This window comes from Arvicanthis niloticus, chromosome 1 (assembly GCF_011762505.2).
Source record: "Arvicanthis niloticus isolate mArvNil1 chromosome 1, mArvNil1.pat.X, whole genome shotgun sequence".
Lineage (NCBI taxonomy): Eukaryota > Metazoa > Chordata > Mammalia > Rodentia > Muridae > Arvicanthis > Arvicanthis niloticus.
This window is the reverse complement of record NC_047658.1, coordinates 134,077,640-134,094,620: the sequence shown is the minus strand read 5'-3', so window position 1 is coordinate 134,094,620 and position 16,981 is coordinate 134,077,640. Positions and strand designations below refer to the sequence as shown.

The 16,981-nt window shown below is 41.8% G+C and overlaps 1 protein-coding gene across 9 annotated transcripts in view; it reads right to left on the bottom strand.

Annotated features, from left to right (window-relative positions):
• Smarca2 (SWI/SNF related BAF chromatin remodeling complex subunit ATPase 2) overlaps positions 1–16,981 on the bottom strand; it is a 170,740-nt gene that overhangs the window by 138,506 nt on the left and 15,253 nt on the right. For all 9 annotated transcript variants that reach the window (XR_004606220.2, XM_034496038.2, XM_034496191.2 and 6 more), the window contains exons 3-4: positions 13,286–13,415; positions 6,526–6,978 (exon numbers count right to left, since the gene is read on the bottom strand). Coding sequence is in view for 8 of the 9 variants with exons in the window: in XM_034496038.2 (XP_034351929.1) it covers positions 6,526–6,978; positions 13,286–13,415 (583 nt within the window). In the remaining variant the exon portion in view is untranslated. The remainder of the gene's footprint in view (positions 1–6,525; positions 6,979–13,285; positions 13,416–16,981) is intronic.

Below are 16,981 nucleotides of genomic sequence, written 5' to 3'. Positions count from 1 at the left end.
TCCAGCACCAGTACACACTCACTGGTGAGTCCAGCACTGGTACACACTCACTGGTTGCAGTCCTTATCACTACTACCAACCCTCTTCATAGACAGACTACCTACAAGTATAAAGGCAGGATTTGATTTTTAAAAAAAGGTACTGTTAGCTGATCTTTTTTTTTTTTTTTTTGGTCTGTGTAGCTCCACAATAAGGTTGATATGCCTGGTTAGCCTTATTCTATTACATTTTAATCTGGTGGACTCATCCTTAATATTGAGAAACAGAAACCTACATAGACTTACATATTCCAATGTCTAACTTAAGAGCACTAGTAGGGGCAGGAGAGCATTTGTTCTTGCAGAGGATCCAGGTTCAATTCCCAGTACCCACATGGTAGCTCACAACCATCTGTAACTCCAGTTCCAGGGGATCTGACCTCTCTTCTGACCTCCTCAGGCACCAGGCACATACATGATGAACACACATACACGCAGACCAAACATTCATCAAATAAAACAAAAGAACTCTAAGAAAAAATAACATAAGGTTACCCTCCCCCACCCCAAAAAGAAAAAAAAATATTTCCTTAGCTCTATTACCCCACTGGCTGTGTGAAACTGACCAAGTTACCAAGTTCTGTGTCTGTTTCATCGTTTGCAGAATGGGGATAATGATAATACCTCTCTCATAGAGTGGTCATGAGGTTTCAGTAAGATTGACTACAAGCTCAACTTTTTCGTCTTTATTGATCAAGGACAAAGAGTAAAATCTAATCACTGCATGCCACATAACAGAAAACCGTTCCATGACAAAAGAAAGCACTTCCAGAATTTGGGTACCATATTAGCTGGCAACTTGAGGAGCTATTTTCTGGGCCAAATTTCAAAACATGTCTGCAGTTTCACACAACCCAGCTCAGAAGCTCCTAGGGTCAGTGGACTTGCTGGGTGTCCCCCGCCAGCTGTTATCAGGGCTACTTAGGAGAAAATTCTATTTCCTAACTAAACCCAGATTTATTTACTGTGTGGGTCTGTTTTCTCCTCGATGACTGACTGTATAAATACATTGATTTACAGAGACCGGGAAACTCAATGTAGCTTCCTGTACTTAGAGTCAGGATGTGTGCCTCATCTACTCAGCTCTGTGCCTGTCCTGCAGGGACGCTTACAGAGAGCACTGGACTCAGGCCACAAAAACCACCCACTGTGCACCAAACACTTGTGGTTAGCTACCTAAGGCCTTTCTCCACACCTTCAAACTGAACACAGATTGAACTTTTAGCTTGTCTCTCCAGTATTTAGGTTTATGGTCAGTGTTCAAAATGCAATCTGCTTCAGCCCTTATCTTAGGAACCAAAGTAGAATCTGTACTGCCTGGCTCTCCAGAAAGTGGTCCAATCCCAGCCCATCTGAGATGAACTAACAAGGCAGCACGCTCACTAAAACACCTGCGCCTCTGCCTCACCTGCATAGCATTTCTGAGCACTCAGCTCCCACTCAGCACACAGGATGATTATGCAAATCACCAATCTACTCTGCATTAAAGAGAAATGTAAGTGATTTCTACAGGTTGGGAAAAAAATAAATGAATTAAAGAAGATTTAAACTGAGCATGCCAAAAAGTTTCAGATGCACCCTCCTCCCCCAAGGGAGACCACAAGCATTTATTAAGATGAGCAGGAAACAAAACAAAACAAAAAACCCACTTTCTTTTTCTACCACTATGAGGCAGTTCTCTCACCTTCCCCAAACCACAACTTTTTCAGTTCCCATTGTTATTCCGTTTTAATCCCTAAAAGGAAAAGAGAATCAAATCGAAACGAGAAACGTGTCTTCATCTGGAGCGTTGCCCACTTGAGGAAGGCCAAGGCTCTGCTTGAGAAGTGGCCAACACTTCTGCCACTGCCCCACCCCAGCCTCCTCCAGCACACATGCGCAGTGTATAGGAGGGCATCCGGCTGTGGAATAATGTCACTTCCGGTGAGTTCTAGCTCTGGAGTAGGTTTGGGAGAGGAAGACCAACTCAGCACTGTAAGATGTTCTCTTTGTTCATTAAATACACTAGGAAAGGGGACGGAAGAATGGAAGTGACTACCTGAGAAGTGCATGTACTAAAATGTCATTTTTTTTTCCCTAGAAGATTGGCAGGGAGTTTATAAGCAAATACACTTTTTTAAAGGGGAGAGGGATAGTTTAATATTGACTTTTAAAAATCCTTCCATTATTTAGGTTTATTCAAAATGTCTATTAAAAATGCTTTTATCCAATAAGGTTGTCTGTCCTTCTATGTTAGATTTCTGCACAAGTGTTACAGGATCAACACTTGCAGCTACAGCAAGGACACCTTGCTCTATTAAAAAGAGATATTTCCTTTCCTCTTTCACCCATAACCTCCTTGTCCACTTGGCCAGAAAACAATGATCTGACCAAATATTTTCATTTCTTACTAAGCATGACAGCTGGGACATACAAAAGACATGGGCAGTGGGTAATAAAATTAAGTCCTTCTGTTGACAGGGATGTGATGAGGCAGGAACGGGCAAAGAGGTAGATAATTAAGAAGGGTACCCCCCTTTGTGGAAATGGCCCAGAAAAATTAAGGCACGGTTAGGTTCAGTTGACATGAAGTATTACTTACATGGATGTACTCAGGTAACATACACTTCACTGTTTAAATTTCACTACTTCATTTATTCCCATTATTTGGTGGAAAGGCTTCTCAGATGAGGAATTCGGCATCCTACTTTCTCATGCCGTGGAATGTTTCTCTGCTCAACTGAGGTCATTTAAAAGCTGCTAATGCCTTTGGGGATATCCCAAGACACACTTCATGCACCATGGAATATGCTCATATGACAAAGTCCCATAATGTTACCTCCTGGGAACTTCACTTTGTTCCCTCCGCTCTGCCTAGGAGCCAGCAATCTTGATGTAACCAGCTGGCCTCTGCGTAAAACCTGGTTGTTAAAACCAGCCATGCACTAAGATGTGGGAAGCAAAGATGACCAGTTCTGTTAACAGTGTGCCCGGAGTAAGACCGAAAAGAAGTTGTGCCAGGAAGCTATGATCTCCACTCTTCACGCACAAGAGTGAAGAGCTGAGACACCCTCCCCCCACACTCTGCAGATTCTTTCCCCAGTCTGGAGGATTTGGGTCAAGAAGGAGCCCTTTGGGGGAAACAGTCAAGATTATGAGCTCTCAGGTCTCAACTGCTAGGGTCTGGATCTGAATGCCCTCCATGCGGCAGAGGGGACATGTGTGGGGACATGGCAGAGCACCAGTGAGCAAGCAGGGTCTCAGTGTCTAAGTTACAGACAAGTTTTCCTTCTATTTGGCCAAATTCTCTAGTGCTTTAGTTTTAGAGCTTTACAATTTTACTGAAGGTTCAACTTGTCATTTCCCTGTGTGGAGTTTGGGGTGTCTTTTCCAATGATACTGTTTTGTTCCTCCATCTATCAAAAGGCTCCCTCCAGAAATCTGGGTATAAAATTATCTTTTTCTTTAAAAACTCAATTCTAAACTGATAGTGCTGGTGCATGCCTATCATATTCAGAGTCAGGCAGAAGGCTACAGGTTCAAGGCTATCCGAGGCTTCACAGAAAAAACTTATCTTAAAAAAAATCACACACACAGGCTGGAGAAATGGCTCAGCGGTTAAGAGCAATGACCACTCTTCTAGAGGTCCTGAGTTCAATTCCTAGCAACCACATGGTGGCTCACAACCGTCTGTAATAGGACCCAATGCTCCCTTCTGGTGTGTCTGAAGACAGCTACAGTGCACTCATATAAATAAAATAAATCTTTTTAAAAAATCACACACATACACACACACAGACACACAGACACACAGACACGGAGGAAAGAAAAAACCACATTCTATATTCCAAATGTTGGTATCTCCCCAAATTCCTATGCTGGAATCTAAATCCCCAAGTAGATTATTATTAGGAGGTAGAGAAAATTAAGCCATGAGGAAAAGCTCTCATGAATAAGACCAGTGACTATGTAAGAGGCCACAGAGTTTCCTCACTCACCCCTTATATTGTGGGAGAGTAGAGTACAGGTGCCTTCTATGAACCAGAAAACAGGGACTCACCACATGATAAATTTGCTGACATCCTAATAATGTCAGAAGTCCTAGCCTCAGAACTATGAGACAAAGATTTCTGCTGGTTTTGTTTTGGCCTTCAGTTTTATGACAGGGCTTCATACATCTCATGCTGGGATTCAAACTCACGATATAAGTGAATATGAGAGTGACCTTTCGACCCTCCCACATCTACCTCCCAAGTGCTGGGGTTAGATAGTTGTATGCTACAGCTGGCTTAAGACACCCATTAAAATTATGAATTTTGTGTGTGTATATGTGAGGTATATAAGTAAGTATGTGGGGGTGGAGGTCAGAAGGAAAATATGGATGTCCTGTGACCTACTCTAACATTCTCAGCCTCATCCCCTTGAGATCTCCAACGGAATATAGAGTCCAATTGGCGGCCAGCAAGCACCAACAATCTTCCTGTCTCCCTACCAATCAATCCCTCACCACAGCACCCAGATTACAGGCGCACACAACCACACCTGATTTTCACCCGTGTTCTAGGGACTTGAACTCAGATCACGCTGCTTGCATTGCAAGCACTCTTACCCACTGACACATCTCCCCCCCCCCACCCCACCCCACCCCCGCCACTAGACTCATTTCTAATGTCAAACCTACAACCCACAAGAGTTCACCTTCCTGAGCCCTGTTTTTCGAAACTAAATCTATCAGAAGAGAAACACTAACTCGAAAATTAAAACATTTAAATCAAATATACTAATCAGAATCCTTTCTCCTTACCCGAGTTCCTAAACTTAGGACAAATATCCCAAATTCATTGTTTTGATGGTTATTAGCTTATATCAGTTTACCCAAATGAGTGAAAGTCATTCATAGGAGATGGTATTTGTATCTGGGGAACATTATAATCTCTATTATATAAAGCCCTGATAGCTAAACCATAAGCTCTATTTACCTAGGTTTTTTTTTAACACTTGATTGATTGATTGATTGATTGATTGATTGAATGATTAGGGAAAGGGGTCATGTGTACCACAGCATGCATGTACAGCAGGTCAGGAGACAACTCTCCGCAGTCGTTTCTCCTTCTATTTTTATGTAGGTTCTAGGGATGAAACTCAGGGTCCATTAGGCTTGTCAGGTAAGCACCTTCACCAGGAGCTATCTTGAGAGGCATACTAGCAATGCAAGCTTCACAGAAGAGACTTTAAAGCCCCTTGTAGCTCTGAGTTCTACCAACATGAAAGAGCCATGTCTCCAGAAGGCCATGCAGAGGACATCAACCACCTCTGTTATGTAATCATAGCTTCCGATTCTTATCCCAAGGAGTCTAAGAAACAGAGCATGTGGATCTGTTACCCTGCTATGAATAAATGTTACAAATGTTTCTATCATCCAAAGCCTTTTATAATGATGATGATGATGATGATGATGATGTAATGATAGTCAGGTTTCCATATCTGTGAGTCCAACTCTGTGAATTCAACTCGCCACAGATAAAAAATACTTAGGGGCAAAAATGCATCCATACTGAGCAGGTATAGACTTCTTTTTCTTGTCATTATTCTTTAAACAATACAGTGTATCAACCATTCCGATATCATTCACATTGTAGTAGGTATTTCTCTTAAATAATCTATAGATGATAAAGTACACAGAAAGGATATGCATAGTTTAAATGCAAATGCCTCACCACATTTCATGCAAGGGACTTGGACATAACGGATCTTGGTATCTATCCGCTGGGGTCCTAGAAGCAATCTGCTTCAGACACCAAGGAATGACTGTAATTTGAAGGATAACCACACCTGGGAGATCTACTTTATATTCTCATGCCAGAACGACGTTGTGTCCTCTGAGAAATTGGGAAGCAACTTCCTTCTGAATGGTGAGAATGAGATCCGTGACCCCACCTCCTTGTGGCTCTGTCAGAAAACTCAAGTCCTCTTTGAAGCTCAGCCACAGTAACTGCAGGGGGCTATTGTGGGCTCTACATCCCTGACCTTTTTTTTTTAAACTTTCCCACATTTTCAGCTTTCTTATTTGATAATTTTCTTTTGACAACAGGTCTCATCAAATGCATACATGTTATTCCAGCAAAAAGGGTAGGAAATAAATAAATCAACAAATATTGAAAGACTCAGTTGGGGGCCAATTTGAGCAGGGAGTTCTATAGCTGGATGCAGAGGATACAGGGCTTCCTAACCTGGCATATACCGACGGGCTTTCAAGCAACCTTGTACCTCTTAAAAGAGAATACAGGATCTTAGGAGAACGTGCTTAGCGTATATGTGTTTTCTCTCAAGGTTCCCAGCTTGCAGGAGGGTCTCCAATTAACAATCAGTGCTCTAGGACTCTTTATAGCAAGAACCAAGCATCTCAGCCAATCTCAATGGCTTCTATCAACCTAGTGCTTCTGTGTACAAGAGGCTGCTTATGCAAGCTGGACCAGAATGATATTCATTTGGTTGTGTATTAACCTACCAGATGGTCTATTGTAGTTAACAAGCGCTGGCTGCTGCTGCTGCTGCTGAGGCTGTGCCTGTGTCTGCTGCTGAGGCTGCTGGGGCTGCTGTTGCTGCTGCTGGGGCTGCTGTTGCTGCTGCTGCTGCTGCTGCTGCTGCTGCTGCTGCTGTTGCTGCTGCTGCATGCCAGGCAAGGTCCTTTTTCCCTGGACTGCAAGCTGCAGAGTTTCAGGGAGAGGCTGGCCCCTGGCCAACATTTTGTAAGCTAAAATCTGAGCTCGAAGCTGATGCAACTGTACAGGACTGAAAGGCGAGGGACCTCTGTTAGGCTGGTTCATGGCCTGCAGATCTCCTGGGATGAGTGTCCCTGGCTGGCTCGGCGGCATCTGGGGTGGGGTTGGCCCTCCTCCAGATATAGGGCTGGAGACGTGCTCTGGGGCTCCCAAAGGAGATGGATGTGGTGACATATAACCTAAAATAAAAAACATAATATCACAGGCTATAGCAGATGACTGACAGTGAAAGAAAGAAAGACAGAGATAGTCTTAGCGCAACACTACATGATAGAAACTTAAGGTATTAATAAGTTAACAATTACATTATAATTTAGAAGTTTAATCCATGATATAGTTTTTCTCTAATTTAAAACTGTCTAGTAGGTACATTAAAAAAGGTCAAAGAAACAAGTAAAGATAACTTTGTGACAGTTTATTTAACACCCACAAGATTAGCATTTCAAAAAAGAGCTCCTTTATATTCTTGTTTCATAATAGGTCTTTGACACCCTGTATTTTGTGCTCACAGAACACCTGGGTTTCTCTAGCCACATCTCACATGATCAATAGCCACTTGTACCCTAGAAGGCAAACTGTGGGTGGTTGTTAGACACCTGCAGGAACAACGATGAAGGACAGTATTCTACATCAGAAGTAGCTCCAAGCCATCCAACAAAACATGAAGAGGTCTAACGTGACTCTGTACAGAATAGACAGTGTCTTATGAAGAAATCAAGTGTTATTTGGTTGATTAACATGCAAACTGTGACTAACTGGCAATGACAGTCACCGTGCAACGGTTGCAGGCCGCATCTCAACTGAGTTTGTCCAGAAACAGGCTAAACCAAGGACGGAGTGCAGGTAATTTATATGGGAGGTGCCGGGACACAGAGAGGAGTATGGAGAGGTGATATATGGGAGGGGAGATAGCCAATTAAAAAAATGCATTACTAAGCCAGCTGTTGCAGTGGGCCTCAAAGATTAATCCACTGCAGAAGCTTTGGGATACAAGATAAATAAACTACCTAGGCTAATTCCAGGGAGGGGGTTAAGAAAGAAGCTGGGGCATTTTAACTCCTACAGTATAGGTCACTGGTGAAATCACTAGTCTCACTAATGCTGTAGAGGGGTGATAGGACGCTACTCCACTGTAGGTAAGGCAGCCATCACCAGTCAGAAGGGAATCAAGATGATGATGCCAGGGCACGTATAGGCACAGGAATGGCAGAAGAACCAAAGCACATTGGGGAGGGCATATACTGCCAACATCAATCCGCTGTACAGGCCTTTGAAGGCAAATCCTGTCACTTCATATTCTAAGGTGAGGATGCAGAGGCTCAGAATGAGTCACTCAATGTCACACAAGTAAATCTTTGTAGCACAGCTTGTTTGGTTTGGTTGGTTAGTTTGTTTTTTGAGACAGAGTTTCTCTGTGTAGACCTGGCTGTTCTGGAACTCACTCCATAGACCAGGTTGGCCTCAAACTCACAGAGATCTGCCTGCCTCTGCCTCCAAAGTACTGGGTTAAAGACATGTATCACCACTGCTTATTGCTCAGGTTTTAAAATCAAGTCTGTCTGGATCTAATGCATATGCTCATTAATCTAATATATATTTTGTTATGTCAAAATACATCACGTAAAATCTCAAAAATCTCCAGGCAAAACCCTTAGGATATCACACACACACACACACTCACACACACACACACACACACACACACACACACACACACACAGGAAGGCACCAACTTGGGTTTTAACATACCAAATTGAGGAAATAAAGAATATTTTTCTGAAGGAAGAAAAGCCAAAACACAGAGAAATTTCAAGGGAATCATTTCAGAAGGTGGTGTGCTAAACAATACCCATAACAACAGATGACTGAATGTTGTCAGAGGGAGACCCGAGATAGAGAAAGAAACTGAGTGGGTACGGCAATCTAACAGCTGCCTTCAGTTCAAACAAAGTACCAATTTTAATAAAGTGAAAGAAGTCCCAAGGCAGAATAGGACAAACACAGACGAAAAGACATGATCCTTTGATGAGCCCGTGTATTTGATGGTTACTGTAAAGGTCACCACAGGCCTAGATGTGAGCTATGTGTTTGAACCTATGTCAAGTCTGTAAAAAAAGAAATCCCATGGCCACAAAGATCCAGAGGTGGGTGGCCCCCACGAACCACTACCATCCTGAAGCCAGGAGAAAATAAATGATAGTTAATTTTACCTGTGCTTTTGCTATTTGGAGGGGAAAACCAAATCATCACAATCCCCTGAAAAGAATTGGTGTTCTTCTATTGATTATTAAGAACCGAAACACCACACGGGAGCATACAACACCAAGATTAAGGTTCTAGTTAGTTGTCTATGTAAGCAAGCCAAGGAAATCTCCCTGAAGTCAGCCTGTTAGATTGCATAAGTATTCCAACATGTTACTATTTATAACAATAAGTAAGGTATCAATAAGATTTTTAACATCTGCTATTGATATTTTTTTTCTGCTCATGAAGCTGGTATTCACCGTTTGATGTAAGGGCGACCTGATTTGTTAAGCTCATCAAAATGGCTGTTCACTAAACACCCTTCTTCCCCACTCTGAATCTAGTATAAGAAGGAAAACGTACATTTTCATATTAGGAAAATATGACACAGGGAGTTAAGATGAGTCACCAGTCTCCTGCTGCCCACCCAGTCTTCCCCATTTTCTAGGCTGTCAAGTATAAGATGATCCACAAGTCACAGAATTCCTGATACAATTCCTAAAATACTGGACAAACCCATATAAACTCAACTGTATAATGTAGCTTATTGAACCCATTTTTAAAAAAAAAAAAAAAAAAAAAGATTTATCTATTTATTTTATGTGACTACACTGTCACTCCCTTCAGACACACCAGAAGAGGGTATCAGATCCCATTACACATGGTTGTGAGCCACCATGTGGTTGCTGGGAATTGAACTCAAGAGCCTCTGGAAGAGCAGTCAGAGCTCTTAACTGCTGAGTCATCTCTCCAGCCTTTGAACCCATCTTCTAAGTCATGAATAAAGCTTTGCTATGAGGTTGAGCTAAGAGCAAGAGGATGTTACAAAGATGTAAGACTGCATTGAAAGGATGCATTGAACAGATGAACTCAAAACTCTGGAAGCAAAACAAAGAACCTGCAACCAAGAGCTGTGGAATAGACTCCAAAGGCCTAGATGCTGGATGCAGCTTTGGGCCTCAGCTTGGCACACCTGGGAAGCTGCAGACCTTTGAAGACGTGGTATCTACTGCAAAGAGTTAAGTAATTCAGGATGTGCTACTGAAGGGGATATTAGGACCCCAATTTCTTCTTGTTTATCCGTGTCTGCTTCTGAGGTGCTTCTGAGGTAAGTAGGGCCTCCTCCACCCTGCTGCTCTTTCTACAATGTACTTTGCCATCTCAGACCTAAGTTCACAGAGCCAAGGTGGATGGAAACATTTGCAATTGAGCCAATATAAATGTTCCCTCCTTCCAACTGAACTGTCTGGAGTATTTTGTAACAACAATGAAAAGCCAGCTAACATACCTGGCCACTGAGAAATCAACTCAGGAAAACAGTGATAAGTTTGACAAGAAGGAAACGGGCAGAATAAAATTCATATGGCAGGATCAGTCAATAGAATAAGAAATTTTACCTCAAATTTGGTAGAAAGAAGCTGGGGGTGGGAAGAAATTGTTTCCCAGAATTTACAAAAGATGTTAATAGAATCATCCTGTCACTGTGACATTAAAAATATGACAGTGGCTTAGCCACAATGAAAGAGATTTTTTTTTTCTACATGAGCAGCATCCCATAAAACTTGAAGGAAAACAGATTCTAAATGATGCATCAGCATAACATACTTTGGTAATTATCCTTAGTTGAGAAAACAGAGAGAAGAAATTGCCTCCGAGTAAATCTCCATTTGTGTGAAGATGACACTGTTGCTGGAGATACCACTCTTCTGAAAGTTTTCTTTTGTTTACTTAACCAAAAGTGTCCCAGAAATGGCAGTTTTCCTTCACTGGTCTTCAAGAGTCATTATCTCCCTAGTTTCACCTTGCCTTGGAGAGAAGCAGTAAGTTCTCTCCAATTAATAATCTCAAAATTTTAAGTACTAATTTTATACAGACTTTCTATACACAACAACATATGCATGTGTATACAATATATATGCTTATAAAAGCATTCTTAATCCTCTGTGTTAAAAATAAACAATGTTATCATTGGGACCAAAAGGTACACAAGTATTTACTAAGGGAAATGTTTCCGAATTAGTTAAAGCTGGCAGCCTTCTGATCAATGCTGGACCTCCCTATAGCTATGTGCTTAGAAAAAAAGCTTCCACAGTGGGATTTTCAAGATATATACAATTACCAAACTGAAAGTATTTTTAGATCATTATATAAAATAGACACTCATTATTATAGCGATACTGTTGTATTTTTTAAAACATTCACTCAAAAGTCTACAGAACACTTTACAATTTTAAGGAATATTATATGCTCTCTCTGACTCCACTGACTGAAGGCTCTTCCATTTCCAAGTGATTAACAATGATGCAATTTATATTAAAAAAAAAAACAAAAAAAAACAAAACAAAAAAAAACCGAACTATTTCAAAGTGTGGGTTGTTGTGTGTACAATTTGTTTCTGTATCTAATGGAACACAGTGTGCAGAGTGGTATAGAATGGTGTAGAGCATTCTGCCAAGCAGGATAATACAGAGGCAAACAAAATACTCTTAAGGGGAAAAGGGGAGTCAAGCTAGCAGAGAATCTTCAGAAGCAATAAATGTGCAACTGCTCTCAATTATAAAATTCAGGTGTCTTTATTTGTTCCTTCAGGGGCATTCACACAGCGCCAGTCACTTCTAGATGTCTGGCAAGACCAGGAGCAGAAAAGGGTGAAGCATCTGGCTTTAGTAGTTACTGCATGGAATCCCATTCATACCTCCCAGGTACTGAAACTGAGGTCTCATTATCGCCATGAGTACACACGGCCCTTTAGAATTTAAGTGGTGAACCTCGAGGTGCTGCTACAATCCATTCTCCAACTTCTCCTTCCTATCCTGCAAAAGGCCCCAATCCTCCAATGCTCCTCTATAAAGTCAAGATTTCACAAGTCAGCTAGGATAATTATGCTCGCCCCGGGATGTTCAAGACCATAGAAAAGCGGAGGGGCACCCTAATGTCGGCCTCTGTGACCTGCTTATTTATAGTTTGGAAAGAAAACAACTGTGAGCATGTTTCCCTAAATCCTCACAGCCCAGTCTTTACTGTGGTGTACCCCATCATAAATGAAGGAAAACCTGAGACACACCTAATTACAGCAAAGTATATTGGACATATAAACCAAAGGTATCCTGGAAGAAGACCCACACACCAGTCTCAATTGGCATTAGATTAATGCACAGGCCTTATGTGCAAAAAACAAACAATTGGTGATTCTGCATTCAGGCTATGGATACTTTAATGACTTGAAGCAGTTTAATATTCCTTCAAGAGCAAAGGAAGGACACATGACATAGATGACACAAAGGAGAAAAGATATTCACATATGGATTAGCTGTGGTCAGGGGTTGAATTGTGTTACTACCCACAAAGAAACACTAATATCCTATCCTCTTTATCTGTGAACATTACCTCATTTGGAAACAGGGCCATGCAGACATCACCAAGTTAATATGAAGCCATACTAGATTAGGGTCCACCTTGATCAAGTATCAAAAAGAAAAAGCTGGATACAGAGAGTGAAAATGCCTTGTGGTGACAAAGTGGGGGTGGGGGTGAGACTAGAGCGTGTAAGCCTAGGAATGCCAAGTTTTATTGGCAACCAGCAGAGGAGGGGAGGAGCCTCCTCTGATGCTTTAATTGACAGGTGGTCTCTCCTGACACCTTGGTCATGAACTTTTAACCACTAGATCTACAAAAGAATAAATTTGTTTTAGGCCACTAGGTTCATAATTATTTGCTATGGCAAGCCTAGAAAACCTATAGTGTCATTGAACCAGCAATGGCAGGTGGTTTTGCTGCCAGAAAATACCACCTTTGACCCAGGGTGTAAGTGTCAACTCAAGTGACGCAGGTGTTCGGTTCATCTGACTTTTACAGCTATGCTGCTGCTGGCGGAGAGGTCTAGATTCCTTTTCACTCTTATCAATTACTGGCTATGTATTCTCAGAGAAATGAGGAAATTCCCTAAGCTTTAGGTCCCCCAAATTATGAATTGGGAATGTCGTAATTTTTACCTTACAAGATCAAAATAAGGATTCCCAATAAATGACATGAAGCTCTTGGATACATTGAGTTGATAAAATTATTAGGATTTAGGAAATAAAGGGTGAAAGGGGTGGTAGATTTCTATAGAGAAAGAAAGCTAACTGGGTTTGACCATCTTTAGACACATAGGTTAAAGTGGTTACTAAATTACTACCAGGAAAGCCGGATATCTCTTTAGTATGGTATGAAGACAAAATCCAATGTGCCGTGGACACAAACCTTGGCTGTGCTGATCCATTGGGCTCTGCGGAGGGCCCATTCCTGGGTGTGGTGGGCGTATGCTGGTGCCCTTCATGGATCCACAGTGGACATCTTCTACAATCCCTTTGTCATGTATCCCATCCATGGGCTGAAACATGTGAAGGGCATCCGTTAGATACCTCTTTAAGTTACATTATCTCTAACAAGACTATCAAAAGCCATCCCCAAAGTCTTTAAAGATGTGACACAACCATTCAATAGGCCTATATTTTTAGACTTCATAAGTAAAAACAATAGGAAGAGATATTACATCAATAGGATGAGCAAAATCATCTCTAAGTCAAAAAAAAAAAAAATAAGGCTTTAAAAGTGGTTGAATTTCATTCTGTAGCCAATGTCGCAACCTCCCAATTAAGAAAACAGCACTGTTCACAGGGTAGATAAGGTTATGCTCTCTCATACCTCTGTAAATAGCCTTGAAACCCGTTACATATTGAACTTATTCTGGAGTCCAAGTGAAGGCTATGTGAAAAGGCTGAGGTGACCTATTTTCCTGGTCATTTTTCCTCACTGGAGGAATGAACTAAGGAAAGTTACAAAGTTGAACCAGAAGGTTCCATGGCAGTTGGGAAGAGAAGAACATAAGGGGCAGAGAAGCGAAGGGGGTGAGTACTGAAAAGGAGGGAGTGAACAGCAGAAAGAGATGCTGCTGCCAAGGGAGGGAAACCAGGAGAGATTAAAGGCACAGGCTGGAAGTAAGTACCAAGCACAAGGATGGGACGCTGGACCTGGGGCCCAGAGCATGACAGGCATACAACAAATAGCTATTGAACTGATGTTAATCCAATCCAGAATCGGGCCATGGAGCATGTGTTTGGAAAGGGAAAAGTCTATTCTTCCCCAAACTGTAATAGCAATTTTCAAAACAGCCTGAAAGGAACATTTCCAAGAGTTTATAAAAACCAAATGACTTCAAGCAAGAAAAGTATGAGTGTTTGCAGTTTTAGAGAAAAGAAAGTTAATTTCTGCAGAGTCAAAAGCATGCACTTGAAAAGAGGGAAATTTTACCATAAAGAGGATGTTCAGAAGAAAAAAAATGGGAAGAATCTGGTATAAAGAGTGTCACTGAGTCTGTTAAGTAGTAATAATAGAGAGGAAATCAAAGCCACGCAGCAGATGTATTTGGGCCGCTTGTTTACTTATTTTCAGTGATGTTGAAAAGCCAAAGCTCAGAGGGAGACAGAGGAGGAAGACAAGGAACACAGCAGCCTGAAAAGGGAGGAAGAAAGTGGAGGCATCTGGCCAGCAGGTGTGAGCTCCATGGGTTCACCCAGGTCTTCATGCAGAGAGCTCTCTAAGGGGATGCAAGGGAGGGAAAGCAGGGGCAAAATAGGCAAGGCTGTAAAAGAAAAACTGCAAAGCCTACAGGTAAGACAACACAGAACAAAAAGAAGCACACAGACACAAAACAAAAGGAGAGTAGAGGATAGGACAGAGGTTAAGATCATAGGAAAGAAGCCATGGGTCAGAATTGATGCCAATCAATAAAACTGCCCAATAGAATAGCAGGCCAGGACCAACCCTCACCCACATACTTAATTTTTTAAATGCTTCGACCACAAAGGTTAACTAAACATGTCCTCCATATTTTTCCTCAGGTCATTCGGAGGTTTAGTAACACACAGAGTCTACAAGGGCAGAACAGCTCTAGACTAAACCTCCAAGGTAACATAAGATGAGATGATTCGGTGACTTCCGTATATCAAGATGTCACCCTAATATGCTATGGGAAATAAGAGCTTTAGTTCAGTAGATAAGCAGGCACGGTGGCACAGAGAAGGAAGGAGGATGAGAGGGAGTTCGAGGCCCTTCTGGGTTACATAGTGATGTCCAGGCCAGCATGAATTACAGGAGACTCTATTTCAAGCAAACAAACAAGCAAAAGTTTAGAGGGATACAAACTTAGGGGTACTATAGATATATTATTGAATAAAAAGAGGAACGTTTCACAATAATAAATAGAGATGGTATGGTGCTGTGATGAGAAAAAAAAACCCAACCCTGTCTGTGCATACCCGCGCTGATGCTATACTTTTTACAGACTATGGGGAAAGTGACATGTGGAACGAATGCACAACTGTTTCCTTGGGTAATTATCTCATTCATCTTGGTCCTGTTCCACTTTTCTCAATAAGCACATACTACTTTGGCAACAACAAACCTTCACTTTGGCAGTCTAATGTGTTCTAATGTCCTACCTTGAAATTGACTTAGAGTCCTAAAAAATGAGGAAAGACCCAACCCCTTTCTAAGGGTGATGCTTTTCTTTTAATCAAGTATCATCTAGTCTACCACTTGTCTACTGTGAAGGTTATCTTAATATGTCACCATGACTAAGCCACAGGTATCCAAATTACTTGGGTAAGTATCATGGGGGGGGGGTATCTCCAAGGGGTTTTCCAGATGGGATTAGCATTTGAATGTAAGCTGAAGAAAGCAGAATGCCCTGGCCTAAGAAAGCAGCTGGCATCACCCCACACTGTAGAGCTTGGGGACAACAAAGGCTAAGGGTCAGGAGGAGGCCTGTCTTCTGACCTAGGCTGGGGGTTTATTTCCTGACTTTGACTAGGGCTTACAGGATTGACTTTTCTGATTCCCAGGCCTCCAGATGTGGATGAGAACTAAACCTCCTCTCCAGCCTGCTGACTATAAACTGTGTGATTTGTCAGCCTTCCAAATCCCAGGAACCAATTAACTCCTCACGATAAACCTTAAATCTCACTGGTTCTGTTTCTCCAGAGAACCTGGATGTCTCTTCTGCTATGCATATGTATACACTGCTCTGTGATATCATCTACAGGGACATAAAACCTCTACTGGTCTCATGAGACAAGACCTTCAAGTCATACACAGTGCCCTTGTTGGTTTTCTTTGGTTACTGCTAACCCTCAAAGCAAACTGTCTAAGAGGAGCTTGCTTTCTCAGAAAAGCTATCCTTATCATCTCCTGGAAGGGCTCTGCAGTGAACAATACCTGTGTGATGACCATCCTCCTGGCAAGTGTCAAGGTCTCATAAACAGTGGCTGGACACTACTCTGGGAATGGACAAGCAGATCTTCTGAACCAGATTTCATAGGACAGAGGATCCCCCAAGATTCTCTACTGCAGCTCATGCACCACATTGGTCACAGAGCAGGATTTTTTGAGACTCTGAGGCCAACGTGAGCTGTCTACGCATCTCAATAAAGCAATAAACAAAGAATTCCCCATAAACTTTTGAAAATATACTTTCTAAAGATTTATTTATTTATTTATTTATGTGCATGTATTTGTGTGTGCCTGCATGCTTGCCCACGCAATCATGACACATATCAAGGAGATCACAGCTCTGAAGCTATAGTTCCGGGCAAGTGCAGGCTGCCCAGTGGCAAACCTACATGTGCTCTCAGCTGCTCATCTATCTCTCCAGGCCCTGAAATGTCTCCAGAAAACAACTTTTACCTTCACTCTTACAGATCTAGTTTCATCAAATAAATTTCCACATTTGTAAGGAAGACTAATTTTCAACATATTGATTTGTGAATAATATAAATTACATGAGAGATGAGGGAGGGAAGTCTCCCTGACTGAAAGTACACACTCACCAAGACAAAATACCTTTAACCTGCTAATCCCCAAACCTGTCCAAATTACATGGAGGACCTTTGTGTTTGA